Source organism: Fukomys damarensis, unplaced genomic scaffold, assembly GCF_012274545.1.
Source record: "Fukomys damarensis isolate Sample0158 unplaced genomic scaffold, DMR_v1.0_HiC HiC_scaffold_36, whole genome shotgun sequence".
Taxonomy (NCBI): Eukaryota; Metazoa; Chordata; class Mammalia; order Rodentia; family Bathyergidae; genus Fukomys; species Fukomys damarensis.
In genome coordinates, this window is record NW_022900948.1 from 28,909,200 (window position 1) to 28,928,532 (window position 19,333).

The 19,333-nt window shown below is 38.5% G+C and overlaps 1 protein-coding gene across 2 annotated transcripts in view; it reads left to right on the top strand.

Annotated features, from left to right (window-relative positions):
* Nucleotides 1-18,984, top strand: part of Hsdl2 (hydroxysteroid dehydrogenase like 2) — a 68,037-nt gene extending 49,053 nt beyond the window's left edge. For both annotated transcript variants that reach the window (XM_010639347.3, XM_010639346.3), the window contains 3 exons: nucleotides 3,497-3,646; nucleotides 8,027-8,155; nucleotides 18,710-18,984. In XM_010639347.3, the coding sequence (XP_010637649.1) occupies nucleotides 3,497-3,646; nucleotides 8,027-8,155; nucleotides 18,710-18,822 (392 nt within the window). In that variant the 3' untranslated portion in view covers nucleotides 18,823-18,984. The remainder of the gene's footprint in view (nucleotides 1-3,496; nucleotides 3,647-8,026; nucleotides 8,156-18,709) is intronic.
* Nucleotides 18,985-19,333: the final 349 nt, after the last annotated feature.

The following is a 19,333-nucleotide window of genomic DNA, read 5'->3' on the forward strand; positions in this document are numbered from 1 at the left end:
ACTGACCTGGCTCACTATGTAGCCCAGGCTGGTCTCAAACTCACAGAGATCCTCCTGCCTCGGCCTCCCGAGTGCTGGGATTACAGGAGTGCACCACCACGCCCGGCTTGTCTTTGTATTTTAGAGAACAAGCTGACAAGATTTTCTACACTTTGCTTTCTGATCCATTTTCTTTTAATGTTTAATTTTGCTATTGTACTTTTGTTTCTCAACTTACCTTTCTTTTTTTTATTCTGTTATGTCCCCATCTCAGGCAGTTATATGACTTTGTGTAACTGTTTTGTATATTGTTTTAAGACTTTATGTTTCAGAGCAGCTTTAGGTTCACAACAAAATCAAGAGGAAGATACATAGCTAATCCCATGTAGTCTATGCTCCACGCACGCACAGCCTCCCCTTATCAGCGTCCTCCACCCGAGTGGTACATGTGTTAGTCAAAATCCACACATTGTAGTCATGTAGCTTTTAGTGGAGGAGGTCTTTCGGTTTTCACAATACTACACCTGATCTTAGTCAAAAGGCTGAGAAGCAGTGGTTTTCCCAGTAAATTATTTTTAGAGAGAGACTTTTCTTCTATTACCCTTGTGCTCTATTACTTTTTCCCAGGCATCAGGTTGTTTTCCTCCCTGTTAGTCCATGCTCTTGTTAGGAGATCTCTCTAGAGCTAGTGTAGTCAAATGTCAGGAATATGAAGGTTGCTTCTGGCCCTGCTCCCTGTGCACCTGTTGGAAATCCTTTCTCTGAACTGATGTCATACCTGTTAGGCACAATGCTAGTGCAGGATACAAAGCTGACTGACATGGGAACTTCTTTTCTCCTCTGCTAAGACTCCTCTCTCCAGCATTCCTGTGGCCAAGGCTCTTCCTCCCTGTCCTTTGTGAGCTGTGCTCTGGGGGCCTGTGCTTCTCAGAAGGGTCCGGCCAGGGCTCCGCCCACCCCACCATCTGCCCCTTCTCTTACTTGGAAGCTTCAAGCTTTGAACTTGGATTTGAAATATGAAAATAAAGACAAATGTTGAGTCTTTCTTGAAAGGCAGCGTGTGTAAGACAGAGGGGCAGTGTTTACTTCCCCGTTGGTATACATCCAGATGCTGATCCAGCGTTTTAAAACTGAGTGCCTCTCTCTGTTGTTTAGGTGGGCAGAGCTGTTCCTCCTCTGAGATCTTCCCTGAGGCAAGGATAAGCAGGCTTGTGTGTTTTGGGTTGAGTCTAGGTATCATAGTTACTAAACATGTCTTCCTAGATGTGAGCAATAGATTGATTGTATGTCTAGTCTAGGCATTGTTTGGTGTTTGTATTTTTGTTGTTGTAAGTATTTTTTTCTCTTCTTTGCAGTATGGGGTCAAACTTAAGGCCTTGTGTAAGCTAAGCAAGTGCTCTACCATTGAACTCCACCTTCAGCCTTTTTAAAATACATTTTCTTATTTATTTAGAGTGAAGTTAGGAGAGGCACTGTTAAGGGCTGTTAGTATGTGTCTCTTCATTTTTAAATTATTGAAATGCTCTGAGTGTCTCATTCAAGCTTACATACTTGTAGTCTACTACCCCTTTTCAAATGTACAGATTGATTTCTGTCTCCTGAATTTCATTTTCCTGTGTCAAGTCATTATAAATATTTCTAAATATTCCATGTGATAAATAATGACATTTATCTCTTGGCAAATGCCTTTCAGGGCTAACCTTGTGTTTCTGCTACAATCTTTTTGATACTCCAGACAATAGAGATGATATACCTTGATTAATATATAAGTCACCTGGAGTAAGGCAGGGATTCCAGCATTTACTTATATGACAAAAGTAGTTCTAAGTAGTTCTAAGTGTAACCATCAAATGTAAATACATTCCCTCCTTATGGAAACATAAAGGAAGCCTGTGCCTTTGCTACCCTTCCTTTGGCAGCCAGTACTTGAGTCATTCTGGTGAGTTCAGATTTTGGTTCCATGTCCTGTATAAGAATTAGACAGCAAGATATAGAAAGAAATTGGAAGAACCATTACTGAGCGGATAAAATTACAGACTCTGCAGTCAGACTGCCTCAATTAAAATTTCTGGTGTGCTTCCTACCATTGTATAACGAATCGCTGAGCATTCCAGTTGCCATTTTAAAACCTGTCTTGTTTCTTTTATTCTCTCTCTCTCTCTCTCTCTCTCTCTCCTTCCTCTTCCTCTTCCACTGTTAGGGGTTAAATCTAGGACTTTGCACATGCTGGGAGAGCACTCTGCCACTGAGCTACATCCCAGCCTTTTTTATTTTAATTCATTCTTTTTTTTTTTTTTCCTTTTTTCCCTCCTTTTGAGACAGGGTCTTGCTATTCAGTTCAGTCTGAATAGCAAGTTGAATTCAACTCACCATGTTTCCTGGGCTGGTCTCAAACACACCGTGATCCTTCTGCCTCATCCTCCCTAATGGGATTACAGGCATGCGCCACCACGCCTGGCCTTTTAAATTCATTCTTTTTTCTTTTTGGTACCGGGGATTGAACTTGGGTCCTTGCGCTTGCGAGGCAGGCACTGAGCTAAATCCCTGGCCCTTAAGTTCATTCTTGAATTATGTTTAATTAAACAAGTTGAAGTGCTTTCTGGAGCACAAGTTATAAATAGGAGGAAACTAACTTCTATATATTTTGTATTTGATTACCTTTGTGAATTTTTTGTTTTTTAAAAAAGGCTTTTGCTTTGTTTTTGTTTCTGCAGTAGTAGAGATTGAACCCAGGGCCTGACACTGAGCTCTATCTCTAGCCCTTTTCAAGTTCTTGCTAATTACCCTTCCTCCCCTTGAAGTGTGATTTTTCTGCCTCATCCTCTGAAGTAGTTGGTATTACATGCATGTGCCACCGTACATGGCTTCAATAATTTTTAATAGAAAAAGAGTAGTCACCATCTAAAAATAAACACTGTTTTATGTTTGGGTGTATATACAGCTGTAACACTATTCTTTTTTCTTGTACCAGGGATTGAACTCAGGACCTTGTGCTTGCAAGGCAGGCGGTGGAAAAACTGAGCAAAATCCCCAGCCCCTACACCTGTACTGCTTATAGTCTCAATATTTTGGAGGCCAGAGCAGGAGAATTGAGAGTCTGAGACCAGTCTGGGCTACATAAACACAAAAACGAAAAGTACCTTTTATCAATGTCCCTCAGTCACTTACCCTTGAGTAACTTGAGTCACTTACCCAAAGTAACTTATTTTCAAGAATACACTGGGAAGAGTATTGCATGTAAATGTTACAAGGGTTATACAGTATTAGCTATTTCATTGAGGTACAACGGAAACCTTTTCAAACATACCAGGAGCTATTGACAAAATGTGTTTTCAAATCGTAGAATAAATGTGTCTATGAGTATATGCATGTATTAACACACTAAGTCTTATAGAGTTTAATTCAGTGTCTATTCAAAATCATTGGCAGTAGTCTCCCAAATAGCTTGGATTACAGGCATGCATCACTATACGTGGCTCTAAGGAGTTATTTAACACTGTAAGTACCTATTTTACAGGTGCTGTTCCAGAATTAAAAGAAGAAAAATTACATCCACAAGCAAAGCCACATTCTGGAGCTGTGGAAGAAACATTTAGAATTGTTAAGGACGCTCTCAGTGATGATGTCGTTAAAGCCACGCAAGCCATTTATCAGTTTGAACTGTCAGGTAAGGATTGTGTCTAATAATCTGGAGCTTTTACGAAACAGTAGGATATGGCTTTGTGAAGAAAGTCAATCTTTGATAGTGATCACTTGGATAGTTGGCTATATACAGGACTCTTGGAAGTAAACTTTGGAGAATAGCAAATAACTGTTGATGTGAAGTTAAGATCAGTCCATACAGGAGTATAATACAATTATACTCTATGTATTTCCAGTATTAAATAACTTATTAAAGCCAGGTATGGTGGAGTATTCCTGTAATCCCAGCACACTCTGGGAGGGTAAGGCACAAGGATCACAAGTTTGAGTTAGGCTGTGGCAACTTAATGAGATCCTGACTCAAAAATAAAAAATTTTAACAGAAAGGTTGGGGATGCAGCTCAGTATGAAGGCCTTGGGTTCAATCCTCCATACAGCAAAAACAAACAAACAATAATTCCAAACTCTTCAGCATATTCTTATGTAAAGGAAAAGGAATCTTATGTAGAAGGGCATATGCATCATGACAGGGAGTGTAATACAATAAATGATCAATCCTAGGCCCTGATCAGTCAGCTTTTCTGTTCGGACAAGCTTTTCTGTTCCCCAACTTAAAGGAGGAGAGGTTTATTTGCTTTATCGTTTCAGAGGATTCAGTCCATGGTTGGCTAGCTGCAAGGCCATCATGATGGCAGAGTGTGGTAGAGTAAAGCTGCTTAGTACATGGCAGCCAGAAAGCAGATGAGGGGAACATCAGAGAAGAAAGGGCCAGGGACCAGATATAGTAGTACCCAAGGTCATGCCTCAATGACTTACCCATCCACACCCACAAATGTGCTTTACCTCTTCCCTATGTGTCTTCTCAGTCAATCAAGTTGACTGTTAAGCTCAACCTTCACAGGCGCCTTACTGTTTTTATCTTTGAATGTGGTTAGCTTTTAAAAACCTCTTCATAATTTTTTCTGTATATAATTAACACACGTTGATGGTAGTTTTAAAAACTACCTTGGTTCTGCTATACAGACTTTTTCATTCTTTGTCTCCTCTGCTTTAACTTAATCAATTTTTGCCTTCCTATTTTTTGCTTCTTTTTTGTCCTTGGAATCCATGGCCCATTGCTTCTTTCGCTCTCCTGCCTGTGAAAACTTACTGGACCCTTTTGTTTATGATATCACCTGGAAAAGCCTAGTTTAGGGTGAATCAAACTATATGGCTGCCCCATAGTTGTATCAAGACTGTTAAGTCTTGCTGAAGAAAAAAAAACAGCAGTTGTTCAAGTGGAGTCTAAGCAGCACCTCAGAATTCTGTGTTTTTGGTTTACTACCTCACTTTCCACTGCAGCTATTTTAAGCCTTCACACAAATTTATGGAAAGGAATTGCTTTAGCTTCCTGCCATCAGATATAGACCAGTCATTATGGCGACTCCTTCCCTCCCAGTGGAACAGGACTCAGCTCTTGGTCAGTGCATCCCAGCCTTTGTTTTCCGTATAGTTCTCAGTACCTGGGATTGTCTTCAGATGCTGAATATGATGCATAGGTCTAGGCTGGGGCCTGAAATTCTGCATTTCTGACTGGCTTGCAGTAGCAGAGTTAGATCCTGTTTCTTTAGCCTCAGGAATTGTGCTGTTAAGTATGCCCCCACCTTTTGTACCAGGAATTGAACTCAGGACCTTGTGCTCGCAAGGCAGGTGTGGTGCCACTGAGCTAAATCCCTGGCCCAAGTATACCTTTTTTCAATCTGTTTGTCCTGCAGCCTCCTTCCCAATTTTAGTTTAATTTCCTTAGCTCTGTTTAAAACAGAACATAACAGCAGTAACAAAACTATACATATTTTTTTTTCTTCCTTCCAAGGGAAAACTTACTTTCATCTGCACCTCACACTCCTGCTCTGATACTACTTTACTGTGTTTCAGAAAATTTGCTTTCTTCAGCCTGCTGTGGCAGTGGTGCCTGCCTATAACCCCAGTGCTCTGGGAGGCTGAGGCAGCAGGATCACAAGTTGGAGCCCAACCCAGGCAACTTAGTAACAAAACCCTGTCTCGAATTTTTAAAATAAAGAAAAAGCAAAAACAAAACAAAACTACAACAACAAAAAAAAAGGGCTGGGAATGTGGCTTAGTGAGAAGGCCCTGAGTTCAATCCATAGTACTGCAATAAATAAATAAAAATATTGCTTTCTCCAGCGTCTTGTGTGAGTGACATCCCTGGCACCAGTGGGTCATTCCTAGTTGTGACCACTTTGCAGCGTCTGAGCCTGCTGACCACTCCTTCCTTCTGGAAATGCCCCCTTTCTTGGCTTCTTTCTTGGTAGCCTCCCCGTTTTCCTTCTCAGCCCTTGGCCATGCTCTGCTCGTCACCTTTGCTCTATCTTTCCCTTACATGGTGTTCTCAGGTCGCTGCTTGAGCACTCTTTACACTGTACAAACTTGCTCTAGGAATTCGGAACCATTTGTGTAGGACCAGTGACCATCTGAACTGATTAATTATGTATCTATATATCTAGCTTAGACTTCATTTGACATTTTTATTTGGCTGTCCCAAAGCCTCCAAGTGAAAATATCCAAAACAACTCACTATTCCCAGCACCTGTCTTTGAGATCATTCCTATGAACCCTTCCTACCTTTCTTCTGCATATTCAAATCAGTTACCTGGGTTTGTGATTCTGCTTTGAAATTCTATCTCAAGTGTGCTCACTTTTCTCCATCCGGGTCCACACACACATTCTCCAGCTCCTAGTTTTGCCCCATCTCCACCCTTGCCAGCCTTGCACATCCTCTCACTCCCTCTCTGTGTTAGTCAGCTTCGCGGTTGCTGGGACATAATACCTGACACCCACAACCTAAAGGCTGAATTTAACTCGTGGTTTCAGGAGATCCAATCATGGTCAGCTGGCTCCAAGGTACAAACCTCATGGTGGTAGGGTGTGGCAGAGCTGAAGTGCTTAGTCCATGGTGGTTGGGAAGCAGAGTGAGGGGCCATCTATAGTACTCAAGGTCACCTCTCAGGACCCACCCAGACACAGCCAGGAGCATGCTTTACTAATCTGCTAGGCATGTCTTAACCCAATGAAGTTGGCATATCAGGATAACTGTCACACTCTGAAGTGTATTAGCTACACTGCAGGTAGGGCAGCTTATTTAAAATGCAAACCGCGTTCCATGTTCTCCATTGTGCATCCTACAGGATGAAGTGAGTACGTTCTTTACGTGGCCCACTGTGTTCTGTGCCTAGACTGCTCCTGAGCTCATCTGCTGCCCCTCTCCACTCCCTTTCAACCTTCCAGTCCTGCAATACTTCTCTCAGTCCTCACACATGCTATGTGCACTCTTGATGCTGCTGGTGGTTTTGTTTTTATTTTTGATATCCTGTGTTCTCATTGCCTGAAATATTTTCCCTCTTCCTATTCTTTCTAGCTAATTCTTACTTAACTTTGAAAGCTCAGCTTCAACTGGACTTTTCTGGACCTGTTTTTAATGTATTTAATTAAGTTTTCATGATCTGGGGATCAAATCTAGGGAAAATGTTAGGCAAGTACTCTACCACTCATAATTAAGTAGTTTAGCAAGTGGTAGATCGGTTACTACGGAGCTACACCTTCAGCTTGTGTCAGTCTGTCTGACTGTCTTTCTGTGTATCTATCTATTGCAGAATGGGGATTGAACCCAGGGCTACATCCCTAATCTTTTTATTTGTTGTTTATTTTGAGACAGGATCTCACTACATTGCTAAATTGCCTGGCTGAGCTTCAGCTTGGCAAACCTGCCACAGCCTCCCATGGTGCTTGGATTACAGGAGTGTGCACCACTGTGCCCAGCTTAATTTTTTTTATAGATGGGGATCAAATCTCAGGCTTTGCACATGCTAGGCCAGCGCTCTAGCAAGTGCTTAGCTGAGCTACACCCCAGGGAATTTAATTTATTACGATAAAATATGCATAAAATGCTCTTTTGACTATTTCTAATACTACAGCTCAGTGGCATTAAGTACATTCATATTATTGTGTAGTCATCACCACTGTCCATATCTAGAACCTTTTCCATTATCCCAAACTGAAGTTCTGTGCCCATCAGACGGTAACTCCCATCCCTCCTGCCCCCAGTCCTTAGTAACCACTATTTTTCTTTCTGTCCTTATGAATTTCACTCTTCTAGATACCCTGACCTTTGATTAGTATGCTCACATCACCCTTCACCTCCTCTTTTATGAGAAGAATCACGTTTCTCTTATTTCCTGAATGGTCTTCAGAACCTAACATAGCACCTGGAGAAAAATAGGTGATTGATAAATATTTGCTGAGGGTGATTGATAGAGGTCTGAGGATTTTAACCTGGGAAGCAGCACTTTGGAAGATTCTCTGGACTGTAGTAATTGTTAAGTCTGTTTCTGTGTATGTGTGTGTATAGGTGAAGACGGTGGCACGTGGTTTCTTGATCTGAAAAGCAAGGGTGGGAATGTCGGACACGGGGAGCCCTCTAACCGCGCAGATGTGGTGATGAGTATGTCCACTGATGATTTTGTCAAAATGTTTTCAGGTGAGTTTTCAGTTTTATTATTTCACTTGGGAAAACGTAGTTCTGATATTTTGCTTTCTCCTTTCCCTAAGACTGATCGATGTCAGTCACAGTAGCATCTTAGCAGCTATTTGTGGAGGAGCATGTAGTCTCATTGCTGTTCTTACTGTTGCCTCTTCTGCCACTTCTTCCTCATCTGACCAATGGAGAGTAGATGTCAAATTTTTTTCATAACTAAGATGCCAATAATAAAATTTTGAGGACACAGAAATAATTCAAAAGGGCTCCTTCATTCTGCTGGCTGGACTGAGAAACCTTATTTCCAGTAACACCAGCAGCACAAAAGTCAGCAGTAGCTCACTTACTGAGAGTAAGGTCATGCTTCAGCCTTGCTTGCTGTTGTCATAGGAAGTTCTGTAGATCCCAGCTCTCTGCCATGACCCAGCGTCTCTGCCTTCTGTGGGAGCCCTAACCCAGGGAACCTTAGCTCGATATTCTATTCTTTCCAGTGCCAGAAAAATTTTAAGGGTAATTGGCTTTATTTCCTCCTTTTAGGACACAATTCCATCTGGTAAGTTAACATAAATTCTGAAAAATTAACAACACCCTAAACTTAAGCATTATACTATTACAATCTAAAGAATATCATGTAATGAGTTATAAATATTATTCATACTTTGTTCTGTTCTAATCTTGACAAACAGGACCACAGTGTTTCTATGCTGAGTCCCTGCCTTCCAGTTTTAATGAAGGATGCTAGAAGCCTACATTCTAGCTCATCCAATGTTATATAATACCCCTAATGATCAAAGTTTAACTTTTCCATTTTTTGTAGTAGTGTTAAATAGTCATTGTGGGGGCTGGGGGTGTAGCTCAGTGGTGCTGCATCTGCCTGGCAAATGCAAGTTCCTGAATTCGATTTCTGCTACTGGAAAAAAAATAGTCATTGTACAAAAATTGGAAAGCATACTTAAGAAAAAAGAAAATAAAAAATATTTTGACATTACTGAAAGATGACTGTCAGTTTATTGGTTTAACATATATGTATATTTGTGTTTGTGCACATATATAAATATATACGCATATTATAAAAATAAGGTCATAACCATTACTATTGTTTGATAATCTTTCTCACATTGTACACTATAACATTTTTTAATGTTCATAGTAATCTCTCTAATCATTTTTAGTAGTTTAGCATTTTAAAAGCAATTTCTTCATAGAGTTTAGACTACTTTGCACACAAGGAATGCTCAATAAATGTTTGGTGAATATGAATCTTACATTTTTTAAAATTTAGAGGTCATGTTAAAATTAGCCAGGTGTGGTGGCTCACGCCTGTAATCCCAGCACTCGGGAGGCAGAGGCAGGAGGATTGCCACGAGTGCGAGGCCAGCCTGAGCTACAAAGTGAGACCTTGTCTCAAAAAAACAAAAACAAAATTATTGTCAAGTTCTAAACTAACAGTAATTATATCTAATATTTATTGTATGATGGCTGTGTGTTAAGCAGTACACTTAGAAGTCCTTTGAGATAGAATATTTTCTTCATTGTATAAAATAGAGACTGAGATTTTGATGAATTAAATAATAAACCAAAAGTCTGATAGTAAGTAAATGTTGGAGTTAGGATTTGAATCCAAGCTAACTTCAAAACTCATGCTTTTGTCATCCTTTTTTGACGTCTACAGGTGAGTCAGTGGCTTTTTTTTTTTTAATGTTACTGGGGATTGAATCCAAGGACTTCATACTGAGCTACCTTCCCAGCCCTACCACTTTTAAATATTTTTGAGACAGTTTTGCTAAGTCACTGAATTACTTGTGCTGGGCTCAAATTTCTAACTCTCCTGGCTCACCTTCCCAGAAAGCTGGGGCTAAGGGGTGTGGCACCATGCCTGGATTTTTTCTGTTTTATATGAGACAGGGTCTCATTATGTTATCCTGGTTGGCCTCAAACTCCTGGCCTTGAACTCACAATCCTCCTGCCTCGGCTTTCTGAGGCTGAGATTATAAGAGTGCGTCATCAGATTGGCTTCAGTGGCTTCTTGAATTTACATTTTATTTACATAGTATAAACTTGAAACTGTGGGCTTTCCCCTTACATCTTTCTATGAATGCCATTAGGAGAGGTCAACCAGCTATGAATATTTTCAAAAAATATGTTATTATAAGGTTTATTTTATAGCAACAGTATAGGTTGGGAGCAAGTTTGTTTATGTCCGTTCACTCTTGCTATTTATCTTTTCTGGTTTGAAGTTAAGTGGGTACATGGACCTTATAACCTCTACCTTTTTAGAAAATGTAGCCATTCTATTCCTATTTATATAGAGGATACATTATTAATATTTATATAAAACAACTAGTAATCAAATAATCATAATCTCTCATTTTGGCCAGTAGAGGCCACTGTACAGTAAAGCAGTATGATAGATATAAATTAAAGCTGGGTGCAGTGGCTTGTGCCTGTATTCCCAGCTACTCAGCAGGAGGACTGCTTGAACCCGAGTTACTACACAGTGAGAGCAGTGAAAGCAGTGAGTTACAGAGTTACACACTGAGAGCCAGCCCATTTCTTTAAAAAATAAAGTCCTGCTCTTCCACACACCCCCACAAAGAGAAAGAAAATAAATTGTGCAAGATTACTCTATCTGAGGAGATGTATATGTATATAAACACACACATGGCTATTTTTCAGTATTGTTGAGGTATAATTTACATATCACAAAATACATCACTATAATTGTATGTGTTTTTAATACATTTTTAGAGTTGGCTAACCATTACTGGAGCCAGTTTGAGAATGTTTCCATTACACCAAAATATTCTGTTTGCATTAGATCCCCATTTCCATCCTGTCCCACCCTATCCTTAGCCAACCAATAGCCAGCCAAACACTTCCTTTTTGACTCTATAGATGTTTTTTTACAAATGGAATTACAAATTACAAATGGAAGTACAAAAAAATAAAGAAGGAACTCAACTGCCGATATGTTGTACAACATGGATGGATGAATCTCAAAAGCTTTATGTTCTGTGTAAGAAACCAGATGAAAAGCCTTTTTTTTTAGCCCTGGGGATTGAACCCAGGGTTATCACACTGAGCTACATCCCCACCCCTTTTTTGTTTTTTGAGACAAGATCTTGATAAGTTGATAAATTGCCCAGGATGGGCTTGAACTTGTGATCCTCCTATGTCAGCCTCCCAGGCCTAGCTTTATTTAGTTCCTTCTTATTGCTGAATAAGGGGCTGGGGATTTAGCTCAGCAGTTCCATGCCTTCCTGGCAAGTGCAAGGTCCTGAGTTCAATTCCTGATACCAGAAAGAAAAAAAAAGAATTTCAGTGTCCCTTATTGCTGAATAATATTCCATTGTATAAGTGTGCCCCGTATTAGTTGGTTTTTTGTTTTGTTTTTGTTTTTGTTTTTGTACTGGGATCAAGCTTGGGTCTTTGCTTGCAAGGCAGGCGGCGGCACCACTGAGCTAAATCCCCGACCCTGTCCCAAGTGTTTATCCACTTAGCCACTGAGGGAAAACTTGAATTGTTTCAGTTTTTGGCTATAACCAATATTACCACTCTCAACATTCTCACATGTATTTGCTTGAATGTGTTTTTATTCTTCTTGGGTTCCTAAGAGTGAAATGATTGGTTCAGGTGATGATTTAACTTTTTAAGAAACTACCAAACTTTGCTAAAGTTGCTGCACTGTTTTAGTATTTCCATTAATGATATGTGAATGTTCCAGTTTCTTTGCATCCTCCCTAGCACAATAGTTGTCTTTTATTACAGCCATTCTAGTGGTACAGAGTGGTGTTTCATGTGGATTAAATTGCATATCGTAATTATTACTGATTTTGAATATCTTTATGTTTGATATCTGTTTATATTTGGTGAAATGTTTATTCAAAGCCTTTGCTGAATTTTAAATTGAGTTGTCTATTACTGTGTTATAAAAGAGATTAAGATGGTCTTACTATTATTGTGTGGTAAGATTCTTTATAAATTCCAGATGCATATTAGATATGTGACTTGCAAATTTTTCTCCCAGTCTTTGGCTTGTCTTTTCATTTTCTTAGTAGTATATTTTGTATTACCAAAGTTTTTTGTTTTGATAAAGCCTAATCTGTCATTTTTTTTCCTGTCATGGTTGATGCCTTTCCCTAAGTATTTCATTCTTTTTTGTGTATTATGAACAAAATTGTCTTAATTTTATTTTAGAGTTACTTGTTCCTATTGTAATGCATACAATTAATTTTTTAATATTGATTTAGAATCCTGGGAATTAAGCAGTGAAGCCATTTGGAGTTGGATTTTGTTTTGTTTTGTTTTGTTTTTGGTGATACTGAAGGTTAAACACAGGGTCTTCATACTGAGGCACCTTCCCAGCCCTTTTTTATTTTTTGAGACATATTTCACTAAATTGCCTAGTCTGGGTTTGAGCTTGTGATCTTCCTGCCTCAGCCTTTTAGAGTGTTAGGATTACAGGCATGGGCCTGGATGTGGTGGAAGTTGTGTGTGGCGGGGGGTGGATTTTAAATTACTGATTCAATATCTTGTTTTATGTCAATAGCATTGATTTTTAAAATGGGTATAATTTATGTAATCGTACATTTCACTTATTTTTAGAGTGATGGTACACATCTGTAATCCCAGAAGTCTGGGAGGGTGAACTGGAAGGATTTAAAGTTAAAACCCAGACTGGGCAATTTAGTGATTTAGTGAGATTATGTCTCAAAATAAAAAATTTTCAAAGGGTTGGGAAGGTAGCCCACTGCAAAGGTCCTGGGTTCAACTCTAGTACTATCAGCACTCCCAAATTATAATTGAGTGGTTTGTGTATTCATTGCCACAGTTGCCATAGTCCAGGCTAGACTTGAACTTGTGATAAAACTCAGGCTGGTCTCACACTTTCAAATCTCCTGCCTCAGCCTCCTGAGTGCTGTTGTTACAAGTGTGTGCCGACACACCTGGCTTATTCCTGACTTTTGTAGTAGCATGTATTATTATTTTATTCTTTTTAAAAAGTGAGGTGAAATTCAGGTATCATTCAGTTAGCCATTTTGAAGGGAACAATTGAGTGCCATTTAACACATTGGCAATATTTCAAAGCATCACATTTCTCTAGTTCCAAAACTTTTATCATCCTACACGAGCACCTTGTACTGGGATCACTCCCCACTCCTGCCTCTCCATGGCAACCATTAATCTGCTTTCTCCTTCTATTAATTTACATATTCTGGATATCTCATATAAATAGGATCATATAATATGTGATCACTTGCACTGGCTTCCTTCACTTAGTGTTTTTAAGGTTTAAGTTGTACAATGTATCCGTTCTGCATTGTTTTGTTTTTAACTTTTTAAAATTGGTTATGCAGATGAATGGGTTTCATTTTGGTAGGTTTGTACATTCACAAACGTACTTTGATCATTTTCACCCACCCTCCCTCACTTCTTGCCCTGCCCACCCCCTAGTTTCACATTTGGGGGGGTTTCAATGTATATAATAGACTTTGCTCATACCTGTCCTTCCTATTAGCCATTCTTACTCCACTCTCCATCTTACTCTTTTCCTTTTGTCTAATAATAGGCTCCCTTCTACTTTCTTGTCATGTTTTTTAGATTTCATGTGTCAGGAAGAACAAGCAGTATTTGTCTTTCTGAATCTGGCTTTGGTCAATATCATGGTCTCTAGATCCATCCACTTTCTTACGAATGACAGAATTTCATTCTTGTTGATGAATAATACTCCTGTGTGTGTATAATTTGTCCATTTATCTGTTGATGGACCTTTAGACTGGTTTCATAAGAGTGACTGTCGTGAATTGTGCCGCAATAAACATGGATATGGAGCTATCCCAAAGTATGCTGACTTTAACTGCTCTGGGTTTATACCAAGGAGTGGTCTAGCTGGATCACATGGTATTTCTATCTGTAGTTTTTTAGGACTCTCCGTACTGATTTCCATAGTGGCTGTACTACTTTGCATTCCCATCAGCATTATAGGCGGGTTCCTTTTCCCCACAGCCTCAACCAGCCTTTATGCTTTTTTGGTATTCTAGATAGCCATTCTGACTGGGGTGAGATGGAATCTCATTAGAGTTTTGATTTGCATTCCCTTACTTCTTTTATTTTTATGACTGAATAAAATTCCATGCTTGAATATACCACACTTTTGATTATTCATCTAAGGATGGACAGTTGGTTTGTTTCTGCTGCTTGGCTGTTATGAATAATGCTTCTACAGACATTCATATGCAGGTTTCTGTGTGGACATTTATTTTCATTTTCATTGTCTTACATTTCTACCTAGGAGTGGAATTGGTAGGTCATATGGTAATTCTCTTTTAAGTTTTCGGAGAATTGTCAAGCTATTTACCATAGTGGCTGGACCATTTATATCACTGCCAGCAGGGTTTCTGTTTTTCCATATCCTTGCCATCACCACACTTACTAGGTTTTCATTTTATAATTTTTTGAAGTTATTGCCATCATACTGGAGGTGAAATGATACGCTATAGTTTTGATTTGCATTTCCTTAACAGCTAATGATATTGAATGCTTTTTAATGTGCTTATTGGTCACACACATAATTTCCTTGGAGAAATATCTATCCAATCTTTTTTCATTTTTAACTGGGTTGTCCAAGTTAATGAGTTTTAAGAATTCTTTATGTATTTCCAGATATATGACTTGCAAATGCTTTCATTTTTATGAACTCTTTTCAGTTAGTTGATATATTTTGAAGCAAATAATTTTTTAAAATTTAATTTTATTTTTTGGTACCAGGGATTGAACTTGGGTCTTTGCACTTGTGAGGCAAGCAGCAGAACCACTGAGCTAAATCCCTGGCCCATAATTTTTTTATTTTGATGGAGTCTAATTTATGGTGTTTTTTTTTTTTCTCTCATTGCTTTTGTTGTCATATCTGGGAATCTTTGCCAAACTCAAGATTATAAAAGTTTACCCCTGTATCTCTAGTTTTAGCTTTTACATTAAGATTTGTGATCCATTTTGAGTTAAATTTTTGTATATGGTATGGGTAGGAGGTCCAGTTTCATTCTTTTGCATGTGGATATCCAGTAATGGCAGCACCATTTGTTGAATACACTGTTCTTTCTCTCATTGAATGGACTTGGCACCCTTGTTGAAGATCAGTTGACCTTAGATACAAATTTAGTCATACTTATAGATGTACAGGTAAAGCTAAATATAGAATTACCATATGGCCCAGCATTCTTCTGAAAGAAACCAGACAAAAAATTTACAAAAAAAGATTGTATAGATTTTTTAAGTGAAATGTCTAGAATAGGTAAATCTATAGAAACAGAAAGCTGATTGGTTCTTGTCAGGGTCTGGAGGGAAAAGAAATTGCTAATATTAAATCCATACAGGTTTTCTTTTTTGAGTCAAGAAAATGTTTTGGGACTAGATAAACTTAGTGGTTATACACAGTATTGTGACTATTTTAAATGGCATTGACTTGTTACTCTTTCTTCTCTAAGGACACTAATACCATCATGAAAAGTTTACTCTCCTAATTCTCCTCAAAGGCTGCAACCCTAATATCACACTGGAGGTTAGGGCTTGAAGATGAGTTTTTTGTGGGGGCAAACATTTGGTACATAACACTTAGCAGGGTCTTCCTGCAGTCTTCCCACAGCTTCTTGATGCAGTTTTGTCTTTTGTCAAATTTATCAGAGTATGAAGCTGTGGTCCTGGGAATTCCTTTACTTTCTTCATGTTGAATCTGTTTTCTGGATCTTTTATTTTCTTTTGTAGTTAACATTATCATTTGGTTGACATTCTCCAGTAGCTGCATGACAAAGGATATATTGTGGTCAATTTCTATGTGTCTCTGAAGTTATTTTTATTCTACTTTTTTAAATTGGGGATTGAACACAGGGTCTTTGCACTGAGCTATATCTCCAGCCACCCTCCCCCCTTTTATGAGACAGGGTCTCATTATGTAGTTCAGACTGCCCTGGAACTCACTATGTAGCCCAAGCTGGTCTCGAACTCACAGCAATCCTCCTGCCTCAGCCTCCCTAGTGCTGGGATTACAGGCATGCTCCACCACACCTGGCTCTCCAGCCCTTTTTATTTTATGAGACAGGGTCTTGCTGAGTTGTGCAAATTGGGCTCAAAGTTGCCATCCTCCTGCCTCAGTCTCCGAGAGTGCTAGGATTACAGGTTTGCATGACCTGGCTCAGCATCTACTAACTCTCTTGATTATATGGCTCAATAGAGATTTTTCTTTCCCTCAGAATTTTGAAGCCATAAGCACAAGGATCGAGTTCATTCCCCAGTACCAAAAAAAAAAAAAAAAATTTTTTTTTGAAGCCATTGCTCTGTCTTTAAGATTACAATTGAGAATTTGATCCTGTCCTCCTTTTTATCTATGCTTGCTCTTTTTGAAATCTTTTGGAATCAGAATCCTCCCTCATTTTAGTGTGCCAGGTGTGATGGTGTGTGTGTGTGTGTGTGTATGTGCATGTGAATGTGTGTGTACATGTGTGTGTATGATTTTCCTAGGTACTTGCTGGGCCCTAGAAATGTAATGTTACTTCTTTGATAGTTCTCTCAGTTTTTTTCCCTCACTTTCTGATGAAAAGTTTAGATCTGATTTAATTGACATTTTCTCCTATTACATATCTCTTTGTATAACTTTGTTGGCTTTCTGGGAGATTGACTCGCCTTGGCTTTCTATTGGATTTTGATCCTGTGACTCAGAATTTTAATTTTCAAGAGCTTACACTTGTTTTCAGATTGTTTTTCTTCTGTCTCTGCCTCCTTCCCCTTCCTCACTCTACCCTAGTATTTTCTGTTACTACTTCTCCACTTTCCCCCTTTCCTCCTCTTCATCTCCTTTTTCTGTCCTTCTTGCGCTTCTCCTCTTCCCCTCTTTCCTTCCATACTCTGTTATTATGTTCTTGACACATATCTTCCTTTACCTCTGCTTTTTAAAATATTTTCCTGGTACTGGGGATTGAACTCAGGTCCTTGAGCTTGCGAGGCAGTCACCAGAACCACTGAGCTAAATCCCCAGCCCATCTTCCTTTACCTCTAAGGACATGGATTTTGAAATTTTTAATTTGTTCTTCATTTACGTCTCTCCTTCTCCCTCCCTCTTTTTTTTTTTTTTTTTTTTTTGTACCAGGGATTGAACTCGGCTCCTTGCGCTTGCGAGGCAGGCCACCGAACCGCTTCCCTCATTTTTAAAATCATTTTTCTGCTTTGATTTTGGTCCCTTGAGATGTTCATTCTTCCTTATGGCCCAGCATCTGTTAAAGCTGACTGGAAGCTGTGTCGTGGACTGATAGGCTTCACCATACAACAATGAGTCCGTTTATTTAACTGACACACAGGTGTCAGTGTTTGTAAGTTTTTGGATGTGCTGTTCTTTTAGACTCCAAAGATCTTCAGTATCTTCCTTGTAAATCAAAGTTACTCCTTAATCTATTCTTAATAAGTTAAGAATCTTTAACAACACATTTTCTTGTAGAGGTGTGTAGCTCAGTTTATTCATAAAACAAAAGAATTGGACTTAATTTTATCTATAACCAATCTGTGGCCTTGCTACAACCCTTATTTAAAATAAGTGTTTAATAATTTCAACATATGTATATAATAAATTAACACCCATAGTTTTTCTACAAAGAACCTGCATGTGGCACAGAAACAAAGGAGTAGGGTGAGCTACTAATGTATTAGATGCATATTGTACCTTCTAGGAGATAAAAGCTATATATAAATTGTTATAAGAAAATTGTGAGAGCCAGGCATACCTGGATCTGAACTGAAGCACTACCATACACCAAGTTTTGTGACCCTGAGTAAGAAAAAACTTCTCTGAGCCTCAGTTTTCCCATTAATTCTTCTATGTGCCAGACTTTGAACTGATATTGGAATAAGAGTAGCAGATCCCTTTTTCCATGGATCTCATGTTTTTATTTCATTAGCTACAATTTTATTTTCATGCTTACATTTTTGACATTCCAGCATTTCTTGGTCGAAATAATGCTAGCACATCTTTTTTATATCTATATTATACACATTTGGGGGGGGTACTGGGGATCGAACTCAGGACCTTGGGCTGCGAGGCAGGCGGTGGAAACACTGAGCTAAGTCCCCGGCCCTATGTTATATACTTTCAGTGGTCATTTTAAAATAATTTATATATTTACACTATATTTAATTTCTTGAATTTAAACTTGAAGTGGTTAAAGGTTAAATGAACTATACTAGATTGGAAATTAACTAAATAGTATCTGTCAGAATTTGAGGCCCGTGCTTGTTTTATTGTACTGTAACTACTTTATGAGTAAATATTGCATCTTCAGCTTTTTGCCATAATCTTTTGCTAATTATTGTTTATATGATACTTTTTGTGTTAGAGGATATTGTTAACATCTAAGTCTAGGAATTGGAATTCCCTCAATACTGATATAAAATGCTTTAACAGGAATTTCTATTCTGAGCTAACTCAAGGTGCTTCTTTTTACAGTGCAGTTCTTAAAGTAGTACATCCTTTAGGGCACTAATAGTTGCATCTCTGTTCTCATTTTTTTGTTTTAGGGAAACTAAAACCAACAATGGCATTCATGTCAGGAAAATTGAAGATTAAAGGAAACATGGCCCTAGCAATCAAATTGGAGAAGTTAATGAATCAGATGCATTCCAGACTGTGAAGGAAAAGAAACAAAAATGTGGACTGCTGTGCTAAAAAAGTAAAAAAGCTCAACAGTTAAAATGTAACATTTGTTGTCTTCCCTATTGTATTATAGGATATGCATGTTTATTCTAAAAAAATAGATTTTCTGTATCTGTAAGACTTGAAGTTGTAATTAAAATAGCTAGCCAAACAGCTTCATTAAGTGGAATTTTAAGTCATTTTGTTTCTATAGTTTGAGAGTTTTGCCCTCTGGGCCTTCTGTCTCATCTTCTTTCAGGAAAATTATGCCTTATATACAACCAGGCAGGGTCAAGCAGTGAAATTAGCTCTTTATGAAACTGCTTCTCTATAAAATAAGGGCACTTTGTTTACATTCTTTTAGTTTGGATTGTATACTAATGAAAATTGTAATGATAATTTGGACTATTTTTTACAAATACTTTAAAGAAAATATGTGCATAATACAGAAATCATCTAATAAAACTGCTTAATATATACTATGTGTCAAACAGTTTTTCATTTTTTTA